The following is a 20,115-nucleotide window of genomic DNA, read 5'->3' as shown; positions in this document are numbered from 1 at the left end:
GGTGAATGTATGTATGTAATGTATGTATGTATGTACGAATATGAATAATAAATAAGCAAAAGAATGGCTGCAGAAATTGATGAGCGAATGGATGAATGAATGAATGAACGAGTGACTGAACAAACGAATGACTGCATGAATAAATGAATGACTGAATGAAGAAATGAATGAGTAAATGAATGAAATGAAAAAAGCTGGAAAAATCGAAATTTTTCGAGCGATTTTTCTCGTTGAAACTCTGCACTCTCACGGATTTCTTTACCGTCTTTAAGAGGAATTCTTTCTTTTTTCTCGGCTGTCTATCGTGTAATTTCTTCTGATTTCCGGAGGAATTTCACATAATTCATAATTTCGTTTCGTTTTCGAGCAGGCATACCAATAATTGATGGAAAGGAAGAAAAAGTGGTTAATTGCCCACGAAAACTAATTCTTCGACTTCGACGACATCAAATAACGCGAAAGTGTCAGCGTAAATCGTGTAATACGCAATAAAAAGCACGTCGCGCCGATTCATTTCGAAGTTTCAATTTCATTTCGACCTTGAATGAAAGGACGACTACATTTATACAGGTGTTAGCGCTTCAGAGGTGAAAAAAACACATTTTCAAGGGAAAACCATCTCAAAGGGGACAAAAAAAATGTAAGAAATAGCTAGGGAAAAAACATGAATGCAAGAGAAGCGAATGTGAGAAGAGTGAGGAAAGAAAGGAATGAAGGGCGAATGAAGCTGGAGAATTTCCTGAGAAGGGCAAAAAAGATCATTTTCCACGTAATTGAAAATTGAAATAAATTGAAATTGAAAGAGAATTGAAAGAACAAAGTGAAAGTGAACTGAACGAGAGGATTTTCTTTCTGAAGGAGAAAAAACTAAAAAAAGGTGATCAGAAAAAAAAATTGTGGAATTTTTCATCTCGTATGTCAACATCCTCATTTGTAGCTCATTTCTCTCCCCAATTTTCTTCAGTTCTTTTTTCCTATCATTTCTCGAATACCAATACTTTTTCTTTCGTTTTCTTTTACTTTTTTCTCACCTCTAAAGTCTCTAGAAACACTATTTCTCAGAATGATCACACAAAAAAACAACAACAACAAAAGTGGCAAATAAACGAACAAATCATTGATTTCATTCTGGAAAAAAACTGCAGGATCTCATCTTTTTTCTTCTTCTTTCCTAATCAATGTTTGTATACACCTTCTCCTCGCTGCGGAACGGAAATGGCGTTCATTGTCTTGAATAGCTGGGTCCATTATCTTAGGCCAAGAATCAACCGAGAAAACTGGTCAACAAGGTTTGTTCAAAGATTACGAAGCACTTGAAGCAGCAATAAAGCCGAGCCTTTCAGGGAAATTAAACAAAAATACGGCGCGCCCATCAAATCGTGAGGGGACGCGATTTCTATGATGAGCGTACAGGTTTCATACTTCTTTTTCACTTTTCATTTCATAGTTCCTTTCGTTTTTTTTCTGACATTTTTCCTTCTCGTCACATCTTTAAGTACATCTGTGTAATTTCCTACGAAAAAAAGTAAAATCTTATTTTAAATTGTTAGGGCCCAAAGATAGAAAGACTTCTATAAGAAAGGCTAAAGAGACATGCGTAAAACGTTAGCCAACGTAAAAAAAAAGTTCGTGAAAAAAAAAACATTCAAAAAATAGCTTGGATAACAAGTGCTAATGAAATATGTGAAATTGCAGAAGAATATCACTAAAAAAGTACATTTCCCCTCAACATCTGAGGAGAAAAAAGAGAAAATTGAAGGAACTCTTCTCATAAATGCACCATCACAGAGTTCCTGAAAATCAAGGATATTTTGGAAGCCAACAATGACTAACAAGAACAGGACGTTTGGCTCTTTCAAGAGCTATTTCATAGAAAAGAGCTATTCAATTCCTACCAGGAAAAGGTCGCAAGGACAGAAAGAGGGAAACGGAAGAACGAGGAGGAAATATAAATAAGGGAAAAAGACAGCAAAAAATGGAGCGAGAAAGAAAAGGGAAGAGGAAAGAAGAGGAAAAGAGGACACACAAAAGAGTATTGTATTTTTGTTACAAACGACAATTGTCGCAAATCTGATGTCCACTCTGACGGATCCAAAGTGAATTCAAATGAATTTCAAAGAAATAAGGAAGAATTTTGGAACAAAAAAGTGTATGGGCGAAAAAATATAGCAATTAACATTTATTTATTTATTTATTTACTTTTTCTGGTCAGTGCTGTACCAAAAAAAGAAACAGAGCTAAAGGCCAAAAGCTCGTTTGATCCTGACTTTCAGTACGAGTACAGACTACGAAAGCGTGGTCCATCGATCCATTTTGACCGGATCAAAAAATGAAAAGAGAAAAAAATCCCCAGTTAATTTTTTGGCAAAGAAAATTGGCGAAGTCCTTCTCTTGTCAGGTAAACAGGTCGTTTTCCTCCGACAGAAGGCAAAAGGTTCTCTTATGAGATCTGTTCCTTAATCCAGAAGTGAATTGCTTTTGCAGGAAAACATTACAAGCAGCAAATCGTTGAAAAATACTTTTCCCCTAGAAAGTGAAGTTTTCCTAAAAACCTAGAAAAACCTAGAATCGTACCTGATCTCAATAAAAAAAAAGATTAGCAAATAGTGCAAAGTAATACAAATATAACTATGCAGATAAATAAATAAATAAACATGAATAGAACAAATACAGTAAATACACATTACAATAGAGTATACAGTAAAACAGATCTAGTAGTATAAAAGAATAAAAGAAAATTCTCGATAATAAAAGAAAAATAGAAGTATAAACAAACGGTGAGTGGTTTGAAAAACAATTTATATGAATATTTCGAAAAAAAAGAGAAAAGTGTTAGCATGATCCATTTGGGATTACGTTCCCCTCCCATTATTCACACCTTCCGGCATCGAAAAGCTCAGGGAAAGAGCAATGGACGACGACGACGGCGACGATTATGATAGCGATCAAACGGAAAATCAAAGACGTTTAGATGCGTGAAACCGGAAACTACATACAACAAGTAACGTGCGCTGTTCTTATATGCATAGAAAGCCAACGCGTGCGCGGCGCTTAACGGCCGCCACCACCGTCGTCGATCTTCAATGTACAATACTAGTTGATTGGTCGTGGATAGTGTGATGCTGGTCACTTGTACCAAAAAGAAGAACATGGTACGATCGCACGTACGCACGCACTTAAATTATCGAAAATATATCTTAGTATATCCGCAGTATCGGGGTGCGTGTAGTGTAGCGGTTAGAAGTCCCGCTTCCTGCACGATCGATCGGAGGTTCGACACCGCCCTAGTGCTCACCAAGCCTTTCATCCCTCCGGGGTCGATAAATTGGTACCCTTCTTGTCTGGGATGATAAAAACACTGACTTGACACATCGGCTAACCCCCGCAGGTCAATTTATACGTTCAACTCCAGTTACACGTTCGCAAACCTCAAACGATTCTGAATCGAAGAGGACGTGGAGTCCCATCCCGAGCGGATTGATCCACACCAGACACTTTATTTATCTTTTGTTTTTTTTTACTTCTTTAAAATTGCTTTTTTCAAGTTTTTTTCTATTTTCTCTCTTTTTTTAATTGTTACTTTTGTCCTCATATCGTAGTATCGCAACGTACGATGCGATTCAGAAGCTGCCTAGGGAGGGAGGGGGGAGGGGGAAGAGGGGAAAGGGTGGAGGGTGGTACGATCCAGGAGCACTTTAATTTTAAGGTGAACTCACGCGTAGATGGAATGCGCGTATTCAGACGCGACGACGAGGAGGAGGAGTGATGAGGACGTAATAATCGAACGTAATGCACCGTATCCAGCAGTACAATACCCATGGTTCCGCTAGAATCAACGGATACTGTAACTGCACACGCAACACGACTGTGCCAGAATAGAAAGGACGACTATTAAAAAAAACCGAGCGGCGTTTCTCTCCAACGACAGCAAATCCGCATTCTTCTCAATTTTTCCTTCTAACAGGCGCATTTTTCAACTTATAAAGGAATAATTACCGTGTACAGTAGCAGAAAAGTCCTCCTATTGCGCCATTTTAAATCAGAAAAACCTAATAAAACCTCTTCACATACATTTACAAAAAAAACCACTATGGACAAGTATAATTATCCACCATTATTAATTACAGTACTCATCTGAACTCCTCGATAATATGAAATTATACAAAAACTTCATCAAAACACCGAGCACACACACAAACAAAGATATCTTTTCAGTAAAAAAAACATTCATAGCTTCATAAAGCTTTGAGAACAAAACGAAAAAAAAGTAAAACAAACAAATCTCTTTAAATGAAACAAGTGAAAGAAAAATATGAAAACTAATTATTTTTTTCGTCGAAGAATCGAACAAAATACTTTCAAAAACATCAGTTGAATAGTGAAAATCCTAGCAAATACATTTTTAAATAAGGAGAAAACTGTAAGAGAAGCAGTGTCACCATTTTCAGCAGTATACGCGTACCCAATGCTGCTCGTTTTCATATTTTCAGAGATACGATTTACACGTTCATCACCCAACTGTACATACACACGTATAAAAATTTAAACGCTTAAAGACTAGATCAAAGACGAAAATTATTCGGAGCAAATTCTGACGAAAAAAATACACGTGATACACTATCGAAAGAAAAGAATAACGAAAAAAAATCTAGTAGCTGTTCGAGTTATTGTCGCCGTTGCTCTGATTGTTACGTTCTGCATCGCGTAACTTTTGTTCTTCGAGACTTTTGAGGTATCTAAAAGAACGTGAGAAATAGAGAAAACGAGAATGAAACTTCAAAAAAAAAAAGAATTCACAGTCGTGGGAGAGAAAAAACAAGGAAACAAAACAAACAAACTAACAAACAAACAACAACAATGTCTCCTGCGTTTAAAATTTCAGAATTGAATTAAACTCAATCAAATTAGTTATGTTTCAAGGTTATGGATGAACATAACAACCAATCACTACAAAAAAGAGAGAAAATAAAAAATCCAGAAAAAAAAAGAGACAGAAATGACTAAAGAGATAACTTATCGTACTTCAGAGCTCTCTTAGCTGCAGTCGTCTTCGCAATGCGATAATTTCGGCCCATTCCGGTGAACTTCATTTTGTTTCCAATATCGACTGTTACACGTACTTTTCCACTTTCAATTATCCGCTCCATTTTGCTGAAAGGAAAATTATTTCTGGATACGGGAAGCAATTTTAAAGGAGCAGGAAAAAAAACAGCGAAGAAAAGAGTTGCAAGATCAATGACCACTTCGAAAAAGGTACTAGGTACTAGCATCGAACGTATTAGCAAACAAACTCAAAAATTATGAAACATATCATATCAATTATTCAAATATTTTAATTCACTTTTAACATATTATTACCAACTTATTGATAGTATTTGTTTCTATTTATTTATATAAATTTGATCCAGATTAGCAATTTTAACGAATTTATTGACTTATTTATTTAATTTCAACAAATGCTTTCTTTTAAATGTACTCTGACATACCTAAACCGTGTCTTGCCCGGCTCAAGTTCCATAAGTTCTCGGATAGGTGATCGCGGAGGATATGCACAACATTCCTCTATCGTTTGTCTCATTAAATTGAAAAATACTCTCCATACAACATCCAGATCTCTGTTTGCATCCTAAAATCGTAAACACCTTCGAAGAACTTTCTCAGAACGAAACCTTTCTTTCTCCAGACGAGAATGTACCAGATACACGGCGCCAGCTACACTCTCAAATATGTCACTCATTGCTTTCGGAACCTCGATATCTTCCTCTTGGCCTTCGTCAATTTCCTCTTCAGTCGTCACCATATACATCTTAAACGAAAATAACATTCTTCAAATCTGTTATTACAGTTAACACGGCTGATTAACTTTCGCAACCAGTTCCACCGATTAGTTTTTGACACGTAATAAACACTTGAATGTTTTAGCGACAGTTACAAAACACGCTTGTCGGCGGATCGGGCATCGAAAAAAGTGCGGTTGCGAATCTTCGAAGAGAGAAAGGGAACGAGTTCCACCAAACGCTTCGTTTCACTAATTAAATGGCCGATTAAAAGCATCCAATGTCCACTGCTTTTAATAAATTCCTTTATAATTTCTAACGGACAAAAAAATCATAGCATCAAAAGGAAATCAAAAGGAATGTAAGAGTCAAAGTAAAAACAGAACCGTCATCAATAAGATGTTATCCCAATATCGATCAAAAGGAGATTAAAACTACAGCAATTTAAGAACTTCCAAATCCTACTGATGCTACGAATTTCTATTCATTAAGAACTATTAAAGGAAATTCAAGAAACCTTTCCTACCTCAGAATTGAAGTTCGCATCAAAGAAATTCCGTTCGCTGCATAACTTCACAAATTTTTCAATCATATGATGGAGGCCAGGACACATCGCGATAAAATGCTGAAATAAACAAAATTTAAAGGCCCGGTGGGGGCACTTGAACTTATCCGATACACTGACAATTTATTTTACAAAATTTAAACATTGCCATGACGTAAACTTCTCACGCGACATGCACAAAGTTAGCTCAACGCGAAGTTTCAATTTTTAGGATGTCATGAACACAGAAATTGCAAGTTTCATGTTGCACCAACCAATTTTTTTGTGAAATTCCCGAAAAAAAATTCTACAAACAAGAGAAAAGTTATAAAACCGAAAAATGAAATCGAAAAGCATTCAAATTGACCTAAAAAAGAAATCGTACCTTGTGGAAATCATACTTCACAGCGAGACTAGCAAAAATGGTATTGTTCACCAAAGCAGAACGCAAATCTGTCAATACTCCTGGGCTATATTGACGTGCATCTTCGAATAAATATCTAGTAATCATGTAGTCCAACACTGCGTCACCCAAAAACTCTAGACGCTGTAAAACAATAGATAATAGAAGAATTTAGAAGGAAAAAAAGGAGTATTTTCACCTGATAACAACCCGTAATTCTATTTTTGAAGTAACTAGCATGTGTGAACGCTTGAATGAGGTAGGCCTTGTTGTTAAAACGATATCTGAAACATGAGAAATTGAAAAGAAATGAAAGATTTAAGAAGCTTATGACCATAATTGTGAAAGATCAGTTTAAGAATCATTGGAAGCATTGTCCACTTATTTATTGGTCAATTAAACATCAAACAAAAAAAAAAGAAATACAACAAATGCTCAAATGTTTGAAAATTTCAACAGACCATCGGCAATCCATGGACTGGCAGAAATTTTTGCGAAGTGTGTATTATAGCAGAAAGAGAGACGAGAAACAAAGCAAGAAATGAAGAATTATTTCGACGAAAAGACTGAAGAACACCCAAAAACCGCTTCCTTCTACACCATGAGCTTATGTCACCGTTAACAAATACTTACTTAATTCTATCTTCTAACAGACCAAAGTTGAATTGTTGCCACATATCCTGTAACAGTCGTTGAGCCATATCAGGACACTCAGGTGTATTGACAAATCTAGAAACAGCCGTATCCTCCAGGCAGGAAGAAGTGATCCAAAACAGAAAAAAAAATAAGAACTGAATGAATGGATAAAAATAACTACTCAAGTAATGAGAAATAGCAAGAAAGTTATTTACCCCAGTAATGGATCAACAGCTTCCACATCATCTGTTAGCACCTTCAGACCAAGCCATTTCATGACCTTAGAGATAAAAAAGATTAGGAGGATCTAAAGCACCATTTTAGAAGGATAGAAAAAAATATCACACGTAAAATTAGTGAAATTACATTAAGTTACAATCGAGCTGGGATTTACATTCCTGACGAGGAAATGTTTTACGTCAATAATCACTACAGTGGAAGATAAAAAATGAAGGAAAAAGAAGCAAAAACGTGAAAAATTCTGTGTATTTTACCTTTAAAGTTGGTCGAGGACCGAGAGTTAGGAGATGCGCTCCAATTAATGCCTCAATTGCATCTGCTATAGACTTGTCGCTGATGTATTGTTGCGTTAGCATGTTATACGGTAATGGTGGCAGTTCATCCAGCACTGCACTGCTGACAGACGGCTAAAAACATTTATAGGAACTCAGAAAGGAAAACAAAAAAAAAGGAGATGAAGCGAACGAAAAATCCAGAAAGACGATAAACAAAAACAAACAACAATACCTTCGCGAAGTTGATCGTCTCTACACCATTTTCCAGTTGCCGTACATCGTTATTGACGTCAGCTTGATCCCATCCGGTGACTGGTTTAGGCTAAAAGTAACTTATCAACAGGAGTTATTCATTAACCAGTTCCGTCTTGCTGGTACAAATTGTTGGAGAAAAAATACCCACTATTTTCTGCGCTGTTTCATTGCCCTCGAGTACGTCTTCGATGAACTTGTCCCGCTCTTCTGCATCTGCTGAGTTTGGCGCCTTGAAATCGTTGTTTGGCATATAACTAAAAGGGTTACATGAGTTTAGAAGAAATTGGAGGGTCCACGTAACAAAAGTAACGAACCAAGGCGGTAGCCAGGAATCGTACACATCAAACTTCGACGCGACTATAAGCGATGGGATGCCAAGTCGTTTACCGAGCCGGTAAAGATTGCAATTAGAGACCTAAATCCAAATGTCTGAAGTATCTAAGAAAATATACAATAGAAAATCTAAGATCGCTATAAATTCATAATGTAGGAAAAAGTTTATATATGTTGGTAACTGTTCACTTACCTCTTTACTCCTAGCAAAGGAAAGCTTGCCCTCATGTTGATCTGGATGCGAATGGTACAAATAATCCGTTACTGAATACTTGAGGAACGAGTCTCCTATAGTTTCTAAGCGTTCCAAGTTGATTCCTGAATACATCCACTTAATAAACATGCAATTAACAATACAGCTAGTTTCACCGACTTAACAAAACCATAGAAACCTAGAAGAGAGTTTCTCGAAATAACGAAGATTTTAAGGGTGAGTGAATGGATATAACAAAAAAATAAAGCATAATTTCACAAAAATGGGAAGGAATAGGAGGACTAATGCCCATGATACTCAATAAAATGCCCAGACAGTGGAATCCGTTTCCGGCCAAATCATATAATCATTCACGTACGCGGTAGCCGCCTCCTGTACATCGTGAAGAAAAAATTTCTAGCTAAGGAAAGAAAATGGAAAAATGAAAGCTGATCCCGGTATTTTCAAATGATCCCACTTTTTGTTTTTTTTTCACTTATTTCAACTACATCCTATTGTAACCTTCTGTAATCATTATGCGTATGTTAGAGAAGTAAACCCAAGAAAAACGAATTGGAAACTAGCCCAGATGGATTTAAACTCTATATGGAACCCGATCTGATAGAAGTAATGAGATTAATTGAAGAAAAATAGGGATAAATTTCTTTAAAAAAAAGTCAATATAACCGAAAACGTTTAAATTCACCATCGTTAGCGTTTGACGTTGTCAACGCTGTCAACAGCAAACGCGGAGAGACACCATAAGGATTTTGTTCAGCTAGCGCATCGGAATGGTATTCAAATGGAGGCATAGCATTCACTACCATGTTGTTCGAGGATGGAGATGGCGACGCAAAAGAGAAACGATTTCTCCCGTTAGGAAGTTCGGGAGCAAGCACTTCTCCCTTAAAAAAAAGGAAAAATGGAGTGGATTTTGCGATTCAAGCTTTGAAAGTCGAAAAAGAAAGAGCATACCTCCATTAATTTGCACTCTGAAGCAAAAGCATGATCTCGTTCATACTTCTGACGCTCACCTACATCTAGTTTCACATATTCCTCATCTGAATCGTATTCCACCGCAGTTTTACAGTCAGATTCGTCTGTAACTTCACGTTACAATTTTTAAAAAAATAGAGAAAACACAGAGAAAAGAAGATAGGGAGATTCTATCAATATTAAAGAACCTACCTCCATCATCGAACTGCATTAAATCCACAATTTCCTCCTTCTGCGATCGTTCACGATCTTCCAACATTTCCATTTTGTCCAGATACAACTGAGAAAAATTTTACAGTAAGTTCAAAACGAATGCAAAACAATAAACTTTTCATACCTTGGTCGGCTCCAACAAGGTGGTCCCGATTTGCGCCGGAGCTGCAGCTGTTTTCTTCGTCGGCGCTGGTGTAGAGTCTATGTCCACCAACATTCCAACATTGCTTTCTACGGCAGGAGTCCAAGCATTCGGGTTTTGAGGTAGAATCTTGCTTTGAAGATCGGCCATTAAGCTTGTCATGTCGATTTGGTTGGAAGCAGAGCCAAGAATTTGCTTAAAAAGGACAGCTCAAGTGCGCTGAGAATATCAAATGTGTTATAAACGAGCAATTCGCGTACGAATGGTGTGTCTGGAATAAAATCGTCGAAATCTCCCCAACCACAAGCTTGAATATCAGGTCTTGGTGCTGCGAAGTTGGATTTTGTTGCTCCTGAAAAGGAATGCAACGATGGGATACCGCTGCTCCTCGTAAGAAAAAAGGGCAATTGAAGGAGAAGTGTTAGTTATTGGGAAAGAAGAAATTGACAAATTTGTTAGCTCCTCGGAACTGGTAAAAATAGGGCATATGCTTAAGTAGAATGTTAGTACTAATTGGGAAGTAGTTTCTTTATCAATTTGTTTGCTTTATCAATTTAATAAGTTTGAATTTGAATGGTACTAAGCAGTCACATGTGTACCAGGCACGTGATATCACGGAAACCCCTCTATATAAAGAGCTCGCTCACAGTCGAGGTCGGTCAGTTCGTTTGGTGCAATGCCACACCTCGTAGCGGGGAACCAATGCTCGACTGTGAGGGACTGGAAGCGTCGTTTCACCTGACAGCAGGCCCCAAGACACTACAGTGTCATCAAGGAGATAGTATCTCAAAGTAGTTTGGAAAGGAAAGAGACGGTTGCAGCGAAGCCTATAGTAGGCAACGGGTCGTCGCCAAGTCTCAGCGCCCCTTTGGGGTCTCAGTGGGAGGATCCAAGCCGAAGCGGTTGAAGGGCATGAGTGTTGCCAGAGCGACTGGTCCAGAAGGAGCTACAGAACCTTGGAGAGGTAGCGTTGCATCAGAAGAGAAGTCCGGAAGAACAGCAAAGTGGGAAAGGGTGCACTTGATATCCCATTTATACTTTTAACATGAATTGGCTAGACCCCGCAAACCATTGTGTAGGCCAACAACCGTTCCAAAATTACTTTTCGTCTTTTAACTGTGTTTTGTGTTCATTGTAAAATATGGTCGGCTACCTTGTGTTTGAGGAGAATGAAGGGACTAAGCTTTCGTCTACCATCACCTTCTGGTTGCTGTGACGCATGATAAAAGAAGGGGAACCACAAGAAGTTCTCAAAATATTATCATTAGAGGAATTATCAGTAGTGACACAGATTCCAATCCTCAGTGCAAGCTCGAGGCGTAATGGAATTAACAATAGAACAAACCAGCTTTTTCAGCCAAATACTTCGAAAAGTCGAACATCATCACCGCATCAGCATCTTCATCGTCAGAAAGATCACCACCAGCTCTGACTGATGACGACATCAACCCGACCTGAAATGCTGACATAAATTGGATTTCGAAAAAGCAGAACGGAGACACCGATACCCATACCGCATCCACAAGAAGGAAAGTTATGTCAATGGAGGACCTACTGTGTCAAAAGAATCTGCACCACCAACACTTGACGGGGGGACATTCTCATCGTTCACTGGTTCAACCACAACTGGTACCCACACGCCTACTTCGAAGGTGTTCTGTAAGATTAACACTAACCCATGAGGATAGATTTTCCAGACATTATTTAGAACCAACTTCATCCTCCAGTTGATCCTTCGCAAGCTTCCCGGCAGCAATCTCACTGGCACGATTTTGTTCTCTAAGCTGCTGTATCTTCGTAACTATGAGTGATTGCTTCTCTTCATAAGTCGCGGGGTACGACAACGGCGCCCATTCGTAGTTTTCTGGTACCACAGCGTCTGCCTGAGTCGGACCCAGAATGAACTTAGAGATATCAATCAAACAACATGATGTGACTTACCTTCGAGTATCCCAGCGCATCCACAAGAATTTTTTGGCGAAGTTCGTCAGCCAACAACAAATGGTTGATGCTAAATTTAGGAATATAGACGCTGAGTAACCTCAAATTGTGCATGATTTCTCCTAGACACAAGTGAGCACAGGTGATTTCAAGCCGCTTGAAAGACATACGCGCATAGAGATGGACGAACCTCGTCGTTTGCTCTAACCTCACTATAGAATACATAGGAAATCAAAAAGTGAGAAAAGCACAAATGAAAGAGAAACAAATTTAGTGATGCTTTTCTCACTAGCATCAATAAAAACTAAAAATTGAATAGAAAGAAAAAAAGAAAAGAAAAAATTGAAAATCCGACACCAGCGAACAACAAAACAGTGTCCTTTGTTTCACTACTGTGCGTCGCTGTCCAAGGTAACTTCGGACCTTTGTTCAAACAACAACAACTTCAATGAATTATCTTACCGATAGAAGAAGCTGGGCAAAGATGAGATCAAATTCCATAACGTCGCTGATATCGGATGTCGATCCATCAATTCAGGGACATAGATCTGACGTTGTCTTGATAGTGCTGTACTGTCTTCTGCCTTTGGAGTTGCAGCTTTCCTTCTTCCGCCACCAGCACGAGGTAACAGCAAGTTTAGACGGCTTCAAATGTATTCTTTGATATTGAATATAGATTTCAGATCTGCGTGCAAGAGTGTTTTAATCGATCTTTTAAAAAGAAAAGTTATGTAGTCAAATAAAAACAAACTTAAAAACCACTGCACTTACTTAGAAGTAAAATCCACATCCAACAAATGTTGCGTCTGATCATAGATCTCCAGGTTGTACTTTTTGATGAAGTATTCATTGAATGAAGAATACTCTTCATCAGGGAAGGGAGATGACGGTGTTAAATTCTCGAGGATCTTAAATACATAGAATAACAACTTACTAAACAATCATTTGCGGTAAAAAAGAAGCATAGCATACCGCAGAGAACGTAAAAGGAGTTAGACATACCTCAGCAACATAATAGAAAACAGGCTGCTCCAGATTCCTATACCATGGCATCACAACAGCATCCCGATAATCTTCAGCTCTACAAAACTAATAAATCTCAAAGTATCAGGAAAACTACAATTTCACTCCAATAAACAAAAACACCAAAATTTACCTAAACTTAAAATTCTTCCGCTCCTCCTCATCAGGAACTCTTGGTGTGTCACCCATCATTTGAACAACTTCTTCGACATATTTCATATTAATGCTGTACTCAAATTTTTCGTTGATGTTCGAAGCTGCTGCAAAAAGAAATCTATGAAAAAAGAAAATGAATAAAACTGATTAGAGAAAAAGTCCTGCGAGATGTAGGAAGGTGAAAAAATACTCATTAGAAAGCAATTAACCCGTCATAAACGCACTGCTAAGCAAAATCACTAGCCGTTAGGATAAACGCAATTCCTGAGAACACTTAAATGGTTGAAACTCAGCCTAAAGGAGATTTATGTGCAAGGAGGTAAAAAAAAGAATATGGAACTAAAGGTAAGTAGATTCTAAGAAAACATAACGCTAAGAAGCAGAAAAAGTAACTAACTTCGACGGAGCGGTACAATCAATGTATTAATAGGTGTGGATGCGTCCATATGAAAATCTAGATTCGCTTTACAGAGTTGTAGCACATTTTTGAAGATGTAATGGTGAAAATGTTTGATCATTGTGAGATTCTGGCTGTTAAGGGTAACCTGAAGAAGAAGCAATACAGATCTCATCCACATTTAAAAAAAAATTTAAGGAATAAATACAAAAAAGGATACTACAATGAAGCCGACCTGAGTAGAAGCTCGTACAAGATGCACCCGCATGTCTCCCTGACGTAGATAAGCAGCAAATGGTGGAATTTTCGGTAATATCCGCGAGCTGAGAAAACCGAATAGATACTCGTAATCTAGTGGATTGGCAAAACGACGCCGTTTCGGATTCGATTCTAGTGAAGGCTCTTTGAGAAGTTCCAGTTCCATCACGTATATATAGCATGGTTCACCCTTTATAGGAAGTGCTTCATGCAGAGCTGTGGCCACCTGGAATCGAAGAGTATTTTGGTTGAAGTGAAAAAGGGGCACCCTTGCTGTAGGGATACTGGACAAAAACTGGAAAAATTCATTGAATTATTGGGTTTGTTAAAAAGATCGTTCCAGATTTGTCCACATAAGACTCAACGAAGTGTAATGAAGAGTAAACTCAACATTTATCACATCTCTTGGATATCTGAGATTTTATAACAATGTTTGGTTGATTCTTTCCGCTTAGAGCAGATATCTTCAGCGACCACTCTGACTTGCGATAAATGTCCAGTCCCATGCTTTTTTTGTGAAGAAAAGTTCGACATGTGGAAACTTCTGTCCGATTTCTTTAGGCTCAAATGTTTTTATTCTTGTATTAGTACCGTATTCTGTATCCTTCACGATCCAACTCATCAATCTAATAAAATCTATATTTTTGGCTGCTACATTAATTCTAAATGCTTATAGTTAAAGTTTTTAGACCAATCCAAAGCTCATTTTTAGGGAAAAGTTGAACGCTTAGGAATTTCTGTTCGATTGTTTTGTGTTTAAAAGTTGTATTTACACATTCCTGACTGTATGATGTAATAGAATTTCTTTATTTTTGACTGTTTCTTCATTTTGAATCTTCGTAGTTATAAGAAAATTTCACGCAAATAAGGGAAGAGAATGCGTTTTAAAGATTGTTCAAAGCACCCACAACCACAAGCCCAAATCTGTACCTCCTCCATCTCCAAGAAACTTCAGCAAAACTTACCCTCTTGTCATAAAGCTGCTTCCTTCTTGCCGATCCAACTTTCGCCGACAACCCAGGTGCCCACTCATCTGGATCCTCATCTAACTGATTCAGGAGTTCAGCAATGGATTCCCGACCAACAGGGAGCAAATGGTCATTCAGCTCGCCGTTACGGTGTAGTACTTTGCAAGCCTAGAATATCGGAGAAATACAAAGTTATCTAACAAAACTAACCTAAAATAACAAATTTAGCCCAGAAGTGAAGAAAATCACCTCTAATGCTATTGCCATTTGGGCCAATTTCTTGTTCTCCACAGGAGTTTCAAGAGAAATAGGATGTTTTATCGGTGAGTTGATAGGTAACAATAATTCAGCCTTGTACAATGTTCTACCGTTGTAATTCACAGTTATGAGGCGATTTTGTGGCACAAGACGAGTAAAAATATCGGACGGAAGCTTCGCGCAATATCTGAACACAATAAATTCAAAGATAAAGGATACACCATAGGATCACACTAACCTATTAACTAATCCTATTGCAGATGACAAAGAGACCTGCGCACCGGTAGATTCGACAATATATGGTGGGACCAAATTATCCACATTTCCTACAAGTCCTAATTCGGTGTCGGATTCGATGCCAGGATTGTGGACATTGCGACATCGACGCAAAAGCATCTCCACAGAAAAAGAACATGAATCAGGGACGAGGAAAGAAATAAATGGGGTCGAAAGAAAACCTTCTCGATTTGGACGAAATCGCGTAGATCTTCAGAACACTTGGCGCTATCCGCTTCATCCACCAGAATAAAATACTTGGCACTACCATCACGTTTTCGTGCACGACCTTTGGACTGAAAACAAGGATGATAACATCTATTCACATAATAACATAGAATTCTGAAGCGTAAAATGTATTCTAAGAGGTTTTCCGTCTACTGGAAAAACATACTTGTATATAGGACCGGAAGTCTATGGGCCGATCAAATTTTATCACTAAATTACAGTGTCGTACATCTACACCCTCTTCGAGTACACTGGTCGCCACAAGCAGATTCAATTCGCCTTGACGAAATCGTCGAATCACCTAGATATCAAGAATTGCGACAAATGGAAAACGGAGATGCCTCTTTACTACAAAATATATCTCTTAAAACACACGAAAAGCATAGAGGAAAAGAAATAGAACTTTTTAAATGAAACCATATACATCGGCTTGACGCTTGTGAAGTCCCTGACTATCATCCGACGCAAAACTTCCACCGCTGAATCCAATCACGAAATCTGATTGAATAAACTTAAAGCTCGGCTCCCAACGACAAATGTGTTTCAGCAGGACCTAAAAGGATCATGAAAATCTAGAAATAAACCAAAATCAACAGTTTTAAACACACGAAACTCACATTGAGTGTATAAGCAACGTATCGTTGATCCACAAAAATAATCCCACTTAACGGATCTTCTTCAACTTCTTTCGCGGTACGCCGCTCTGGATTAAAGAGGGACAGGATCTCTATCAAACGAGTAACCTTATTCGGCAAATAAGGTGAGAGGCTCTCAAGATTCTTGATTGGTCTCATCTGTAAAGTAATATATAGGTGAAAATCCTTGAAAAAAAAGAAAAATACGAAAAGATGACTAGAGGCCTTTTAAATGATCACAGAAAGAAAACTGGACAAAATCAGGAGAAGACTCTCATTTTCATATTTTGTCAACATTCCCTGAGGAAGCAAAAGGTTTTAAATATGATTTATGCGGTATAGAAATCCCCTAGCTTCGTAGAAAATGGAAATACTTTCTACTACTCATATCAATGAAGATAAAAGCATCAAAAATACTTCTAGAGCATTAAAATGCAATTTGAAGCATTTAGCTGAGTATAAAAAGCCCAAATTAACTGGAAAGTAAAGGACATGACATTTATCCTACTGCAATTATTGATTAAGCACCGTAATCTAATCGAAACCAGAGCACTGCACATGGTAGGAAAAACGAAACAGATGCAAACGGTAATTACCTTAGGCTCCAATAGTTTCCTGACTGTTGTCATACATGTTTCTCCCATTATAAGAAAATTTACGGTCTTCTCTTGCAGAAACGATTGTTTCGTCAGCTTATGCAGCTCTTTTTCCCACATTTGCGAAACCTAAAGCAATCATAGAAGCAAAGCTTCAAATGCAGCCTTGAAAAGCTCACCTTCCATGCAGCCCACGGTCCAACTTGTCGGAGAACCGCTAAGGTTCTATTCAGTGCCTCTTGAATTGGTTTTCGTGGATCGATATCAAAATCCGGGTCAAACTCTTGTGTTGACGTGCAGAACTTGCGATAGTCTTCCTGTAGCACACCAAAGACGATTTTTCAGCAAAACGTGAAATGTAACACGTACTCAGAGAAAAAGAACTGAAAACTAACCAAAAGAAGGAGTATCTCTCCTCCACAAGCCCTACTAGGATCGTAGTCCGATGAAGCTACTACAAACTCAGTTGGTCTAGCACCGTATTTCGAGATCTGAACACAAATTCTGAATGAACGAATGAGTGAATGAATGAATGAATGAATGAATGAATGAATGAGTGAATGACAGTGATACCACTCTATGTTTCTGAGGAAGTATTGTCAGGAACAGGAATCTTAACTTACCGCAACCAAATCCGAAGCTGTCTCAATAACACTGTTCAAAACGCATTCCAGCTTGGAAAGTTTCGCTTCTAACTGTCTTGGAGGAGTTTTATCGTTGATCAGAGAAGCAGTAAGCCCAAGAATCCTCGGCTGGTCTTCTGAAAATACGGGAATTCAATAGAAAATGAAATACGATGTGTAAACGAGGTAGCTAAATAAGAACCTTCAGGAACCCGCATAATCCTATCCATAATAATACGATATGGATGTCTTACTCCTAATGCGTGATGACATTCGTCAAATATAACAAGAGCTAATCTTGAAATATTGAAATATGCATGATCTATTAAATCCAGAAACACTTGAGCAGTGATCACTACTACCTGAAATACGGCAGTGGAAACAAAAAAAACCATCTTTGTAAAATTTCTTCATAACTCACGTTATGTACAGACATGAATTCGTCGAACCATTTCTGATTGTCCCAAACATTACTGTTTAAATTACCATGCATTTTTCCGACGTTCAACGTGGTATGACATTGGATATGATCGGCTTGTTGGTCAACAAGGGCAACTAAATTGAAAAAAAAATAGAAAAGCTGACAGAATACATAAAAGCTACATAAATGTTTCATTTTGAATTCCATCACTTTCTAATTTCGTGGCTTACGTAATCACTGCAGTTCATTTCAATGCTGTTATTAATGGGCCACACTTCGTGCACCTTTTCGTCACCCTACGAGCTCTAGATATGGTAGGAACGTTAAAGATATCCACAATTCTATCCAAAAAATCGCCACAGATACAACTGATGTTTACTTTAAGCATCACAACACCAAAAAGCATCAAATCACTTATTGATCAGTCCTTAAAACGGTTAGTGGTGACCTAGAACTCAGCTAAGAGAAGTGAAAGTGTGCTGCGAAAAAAAAAACTCGTTTCCTTTGGATTCTATTACGATGCTGGAAAACATAGACGCGATAGTCGGAGCCGGTGCTCTGACACCCTTAACTTTTGAACGGTTGGGTGAAGGACCTCATTCACTTTTAAACGGTTGGCAAAGTTACCCCCTTCATTTCTGGACGGCTGGCGAAAGGACAATCTTCACTTGAGCTGCACCCCATGAGCTAAATCCCCTTCATCTGAGGAGGGTCTGGTTCAACCCTTTAGCACCCATAGCTGGAAAACACCAGTTTTCTGAACCCTATATTAACAAAAAAAAAAGATAAAACCCCATTGCGGAAGGATTCCTAAGAAAATCCTTCATTCGCGAGCGCAGGTCTCTAGGTTAAGCGCATACATGCAAAAGTTGCTCCAAGCCCCGCTCCCTCACTTTTGAACGGTAGGCGAAAGGACCCCCTTGAGTTTTGAATAGTTGGTAAAGGAACACCCTTCGCTTGAGCTGCACCCGATGAGCTAGACCCCTTCACCTGAGGAGGGTCCGGCTCCCCCTACCGGACCTATGGTTAAGCAGTCTTTTCCGGTGGTTAAGAACAGAGACCAACTAGAAAACTTATTTGGCCATCCACTGGCAGCAGAAATCTCTTCATGACCGTTCTCAGGAAAAGAGAACGAGTAAAAAACCTTTAGGTAAGGACTAAAGAAGCGTAGTTGCTCGTTTATCCGAAGGCTAACCTTTATCCACGATGAAAAATGCACGTTTTCCCCCATTTTCAAACGGTGACATGATCTGGAGACCATATTCCTTTAACAACAGAACTGCAATAAATGTCTTTCCCGCTCCCGTCCCAAGTTGAACGATCACATTCCGCTTGCACGCCTTATCAAGAAGTTCGACCTAAAGAAAAAAACATAAATCAGCGATCAAAACAATAGAACTAAGATTAAAAAAATTCCGGAACGTTTACCTGATAGTCTCTTGGTGTAAAACAATTGACCTCGACATCTTTTTCAGTAATCATGACACTGAGCAATCATTGATTGGAGTTTAAACGGCCTACCTAGGGACGACTCAGCCTAAATATCAGCAAGTACTGAAAATTTGAGGAATCTACGCAAATCCCAGCGATGTCACTATGCGAGAAAAACACACGAAAACAGCAGTATTTGAGCAAACTGTGTTCCGAAATCGTCGTTTTGAAAAACGCATCTTAAAGGACACAGGGATGTCAGCGAATGGTCTCCCAGCACGAACGCATATGGAATACTCAGCCAACTCAGCCGGCAGGCAATTCGAACTTCGACATTTTTCGATTTTTCCTAGTTTTTGTGACTTTTCCTCCGTATTTCTGAGGAGGTTTTGGGATTACAACAGCTAGAATGGTTGAGTTACATTTCGGAGTTGTAGTATGACCTTACATCATGCTTTGTTTGTTGTTAGCGGTGTCCTGTCTCCGTCTCGTAGTCAACTTCGGTTTCCATCTGCTGATGGTGTTTGTTCTTTGGAATGAGTTTTGTTCTTGTTTTCTGATGGAAACTATGGCGACGTTTTAGTTAACGAGGGGTTGGATGTTGGTTTGCTGTGGATTGCAAAATTTTCCAGTTCTGCTTCTTTAATGGAACTCCTTGATTTTCCTTTTTTTTTACTAGGACTTTGACTGGAGTCACATTAAGATAAGCGATGCTCTTATTTCCGAGTTCGGAGATTTTGATGTTGAACTTCTTTTTCTATTTCTTATTGTATGGCCTATTGGAGTATAGCTATGAGAGTTTTGTGAACGATATTCTATTTCATTAATTTTCCCAGTTCATTTGCGTAGGGTGAAATTTGCTTCCTATTTCGATATCGTTCGAGTATGTCGTTTTTC

At 38.4% G+C, this 20,115-nt stretch overlaps 1 protein-coding gene across 1 annotated transcript; it reads right to left on the bottom strand.

The window, feature by feature from the left end:
• Window positions 1-4,648: 4,648 nt before the first annotated feature.
• On the bottom strand, window positions 4,649-19,269 carry RB195_012222 (uncharacterized protein; the record flags this gene model as incomplete). The annotated part of the gene is made up of 44 exons (XM_013438080.2): window positions 4,649-4,736; window positions 5,023-5,151; window positions 5,487-5,626; window positions 5,696-5,806; window positions 6,304-6,402; window positions 6,707-6,868; window positions 6,924-7,008; window positions 7,358-7,453; window positions 7,576-7,640; window positions 7,855-8,007; window positions 8,108-8,197; window positions 8,279-8,384; window positions 8,445-8,545; window positions 8,657-8,781; window positions 9,363-9,561; window positions 9,632-9,756; window positions 9,845-9,932; window positions 9,990-10,202; window positions 10,268-10,359; window positions 11,353-11,461; window positions 11,563-11,664; window positions 11,723-11,890; window positions 11,949-12,018; window positions 12,411-12,593; window positions 12,720-12,856; window positions 12,951-13,029; window positions 13,105-13,231; window positions 13,525-13,672; window positions 13,760-14,008; window positions 14,748-14,918; window positions 15,000-15,195; window positions 15,247-15,404; window positions 15,467-15,580; window positions 15,679-15,813; window positions 15,937-16,065; window positions 16,130-16,306; window positions 16,744-16,872; window positions 16,923-17,060; window positions 17,139-17,234; window positions 17,367-17,503; window positions 17,569-17,728; window positions 17,788-17,921; window positions 18,983-19,145; window positions 19,216-19,269. The coding sequence occupies 44 exons, from the start codon at window positions 19,267-19,269 to the stop codon at window positions 4,649-4,651; spliced, it is 5,730 nt and encodes a 1,909-aa protein (XP_013293534.2).
• Between the last annotated feature and the right edge of the window lie 846 nt (window positions 19,270-20,115).

The sequence above is a fragment of the Necator americanus genome, chromosome III, assembly GCF_031761385.1.
Source record: "Necator americanus strain Aroian chromosome III, whole genome shotgun sequence".
In the NCBI taxonomy this organism is placed as follows: domain Eukaryota; kingdom Metazoa; phylum Nematoda; class Chromadorea; order Rhabditida; family Ancylostomatidae; genus Necator; species Necator americanus.
This window is presented reverse-complemented; position numbering and strand designations above follow the sequence as displayed.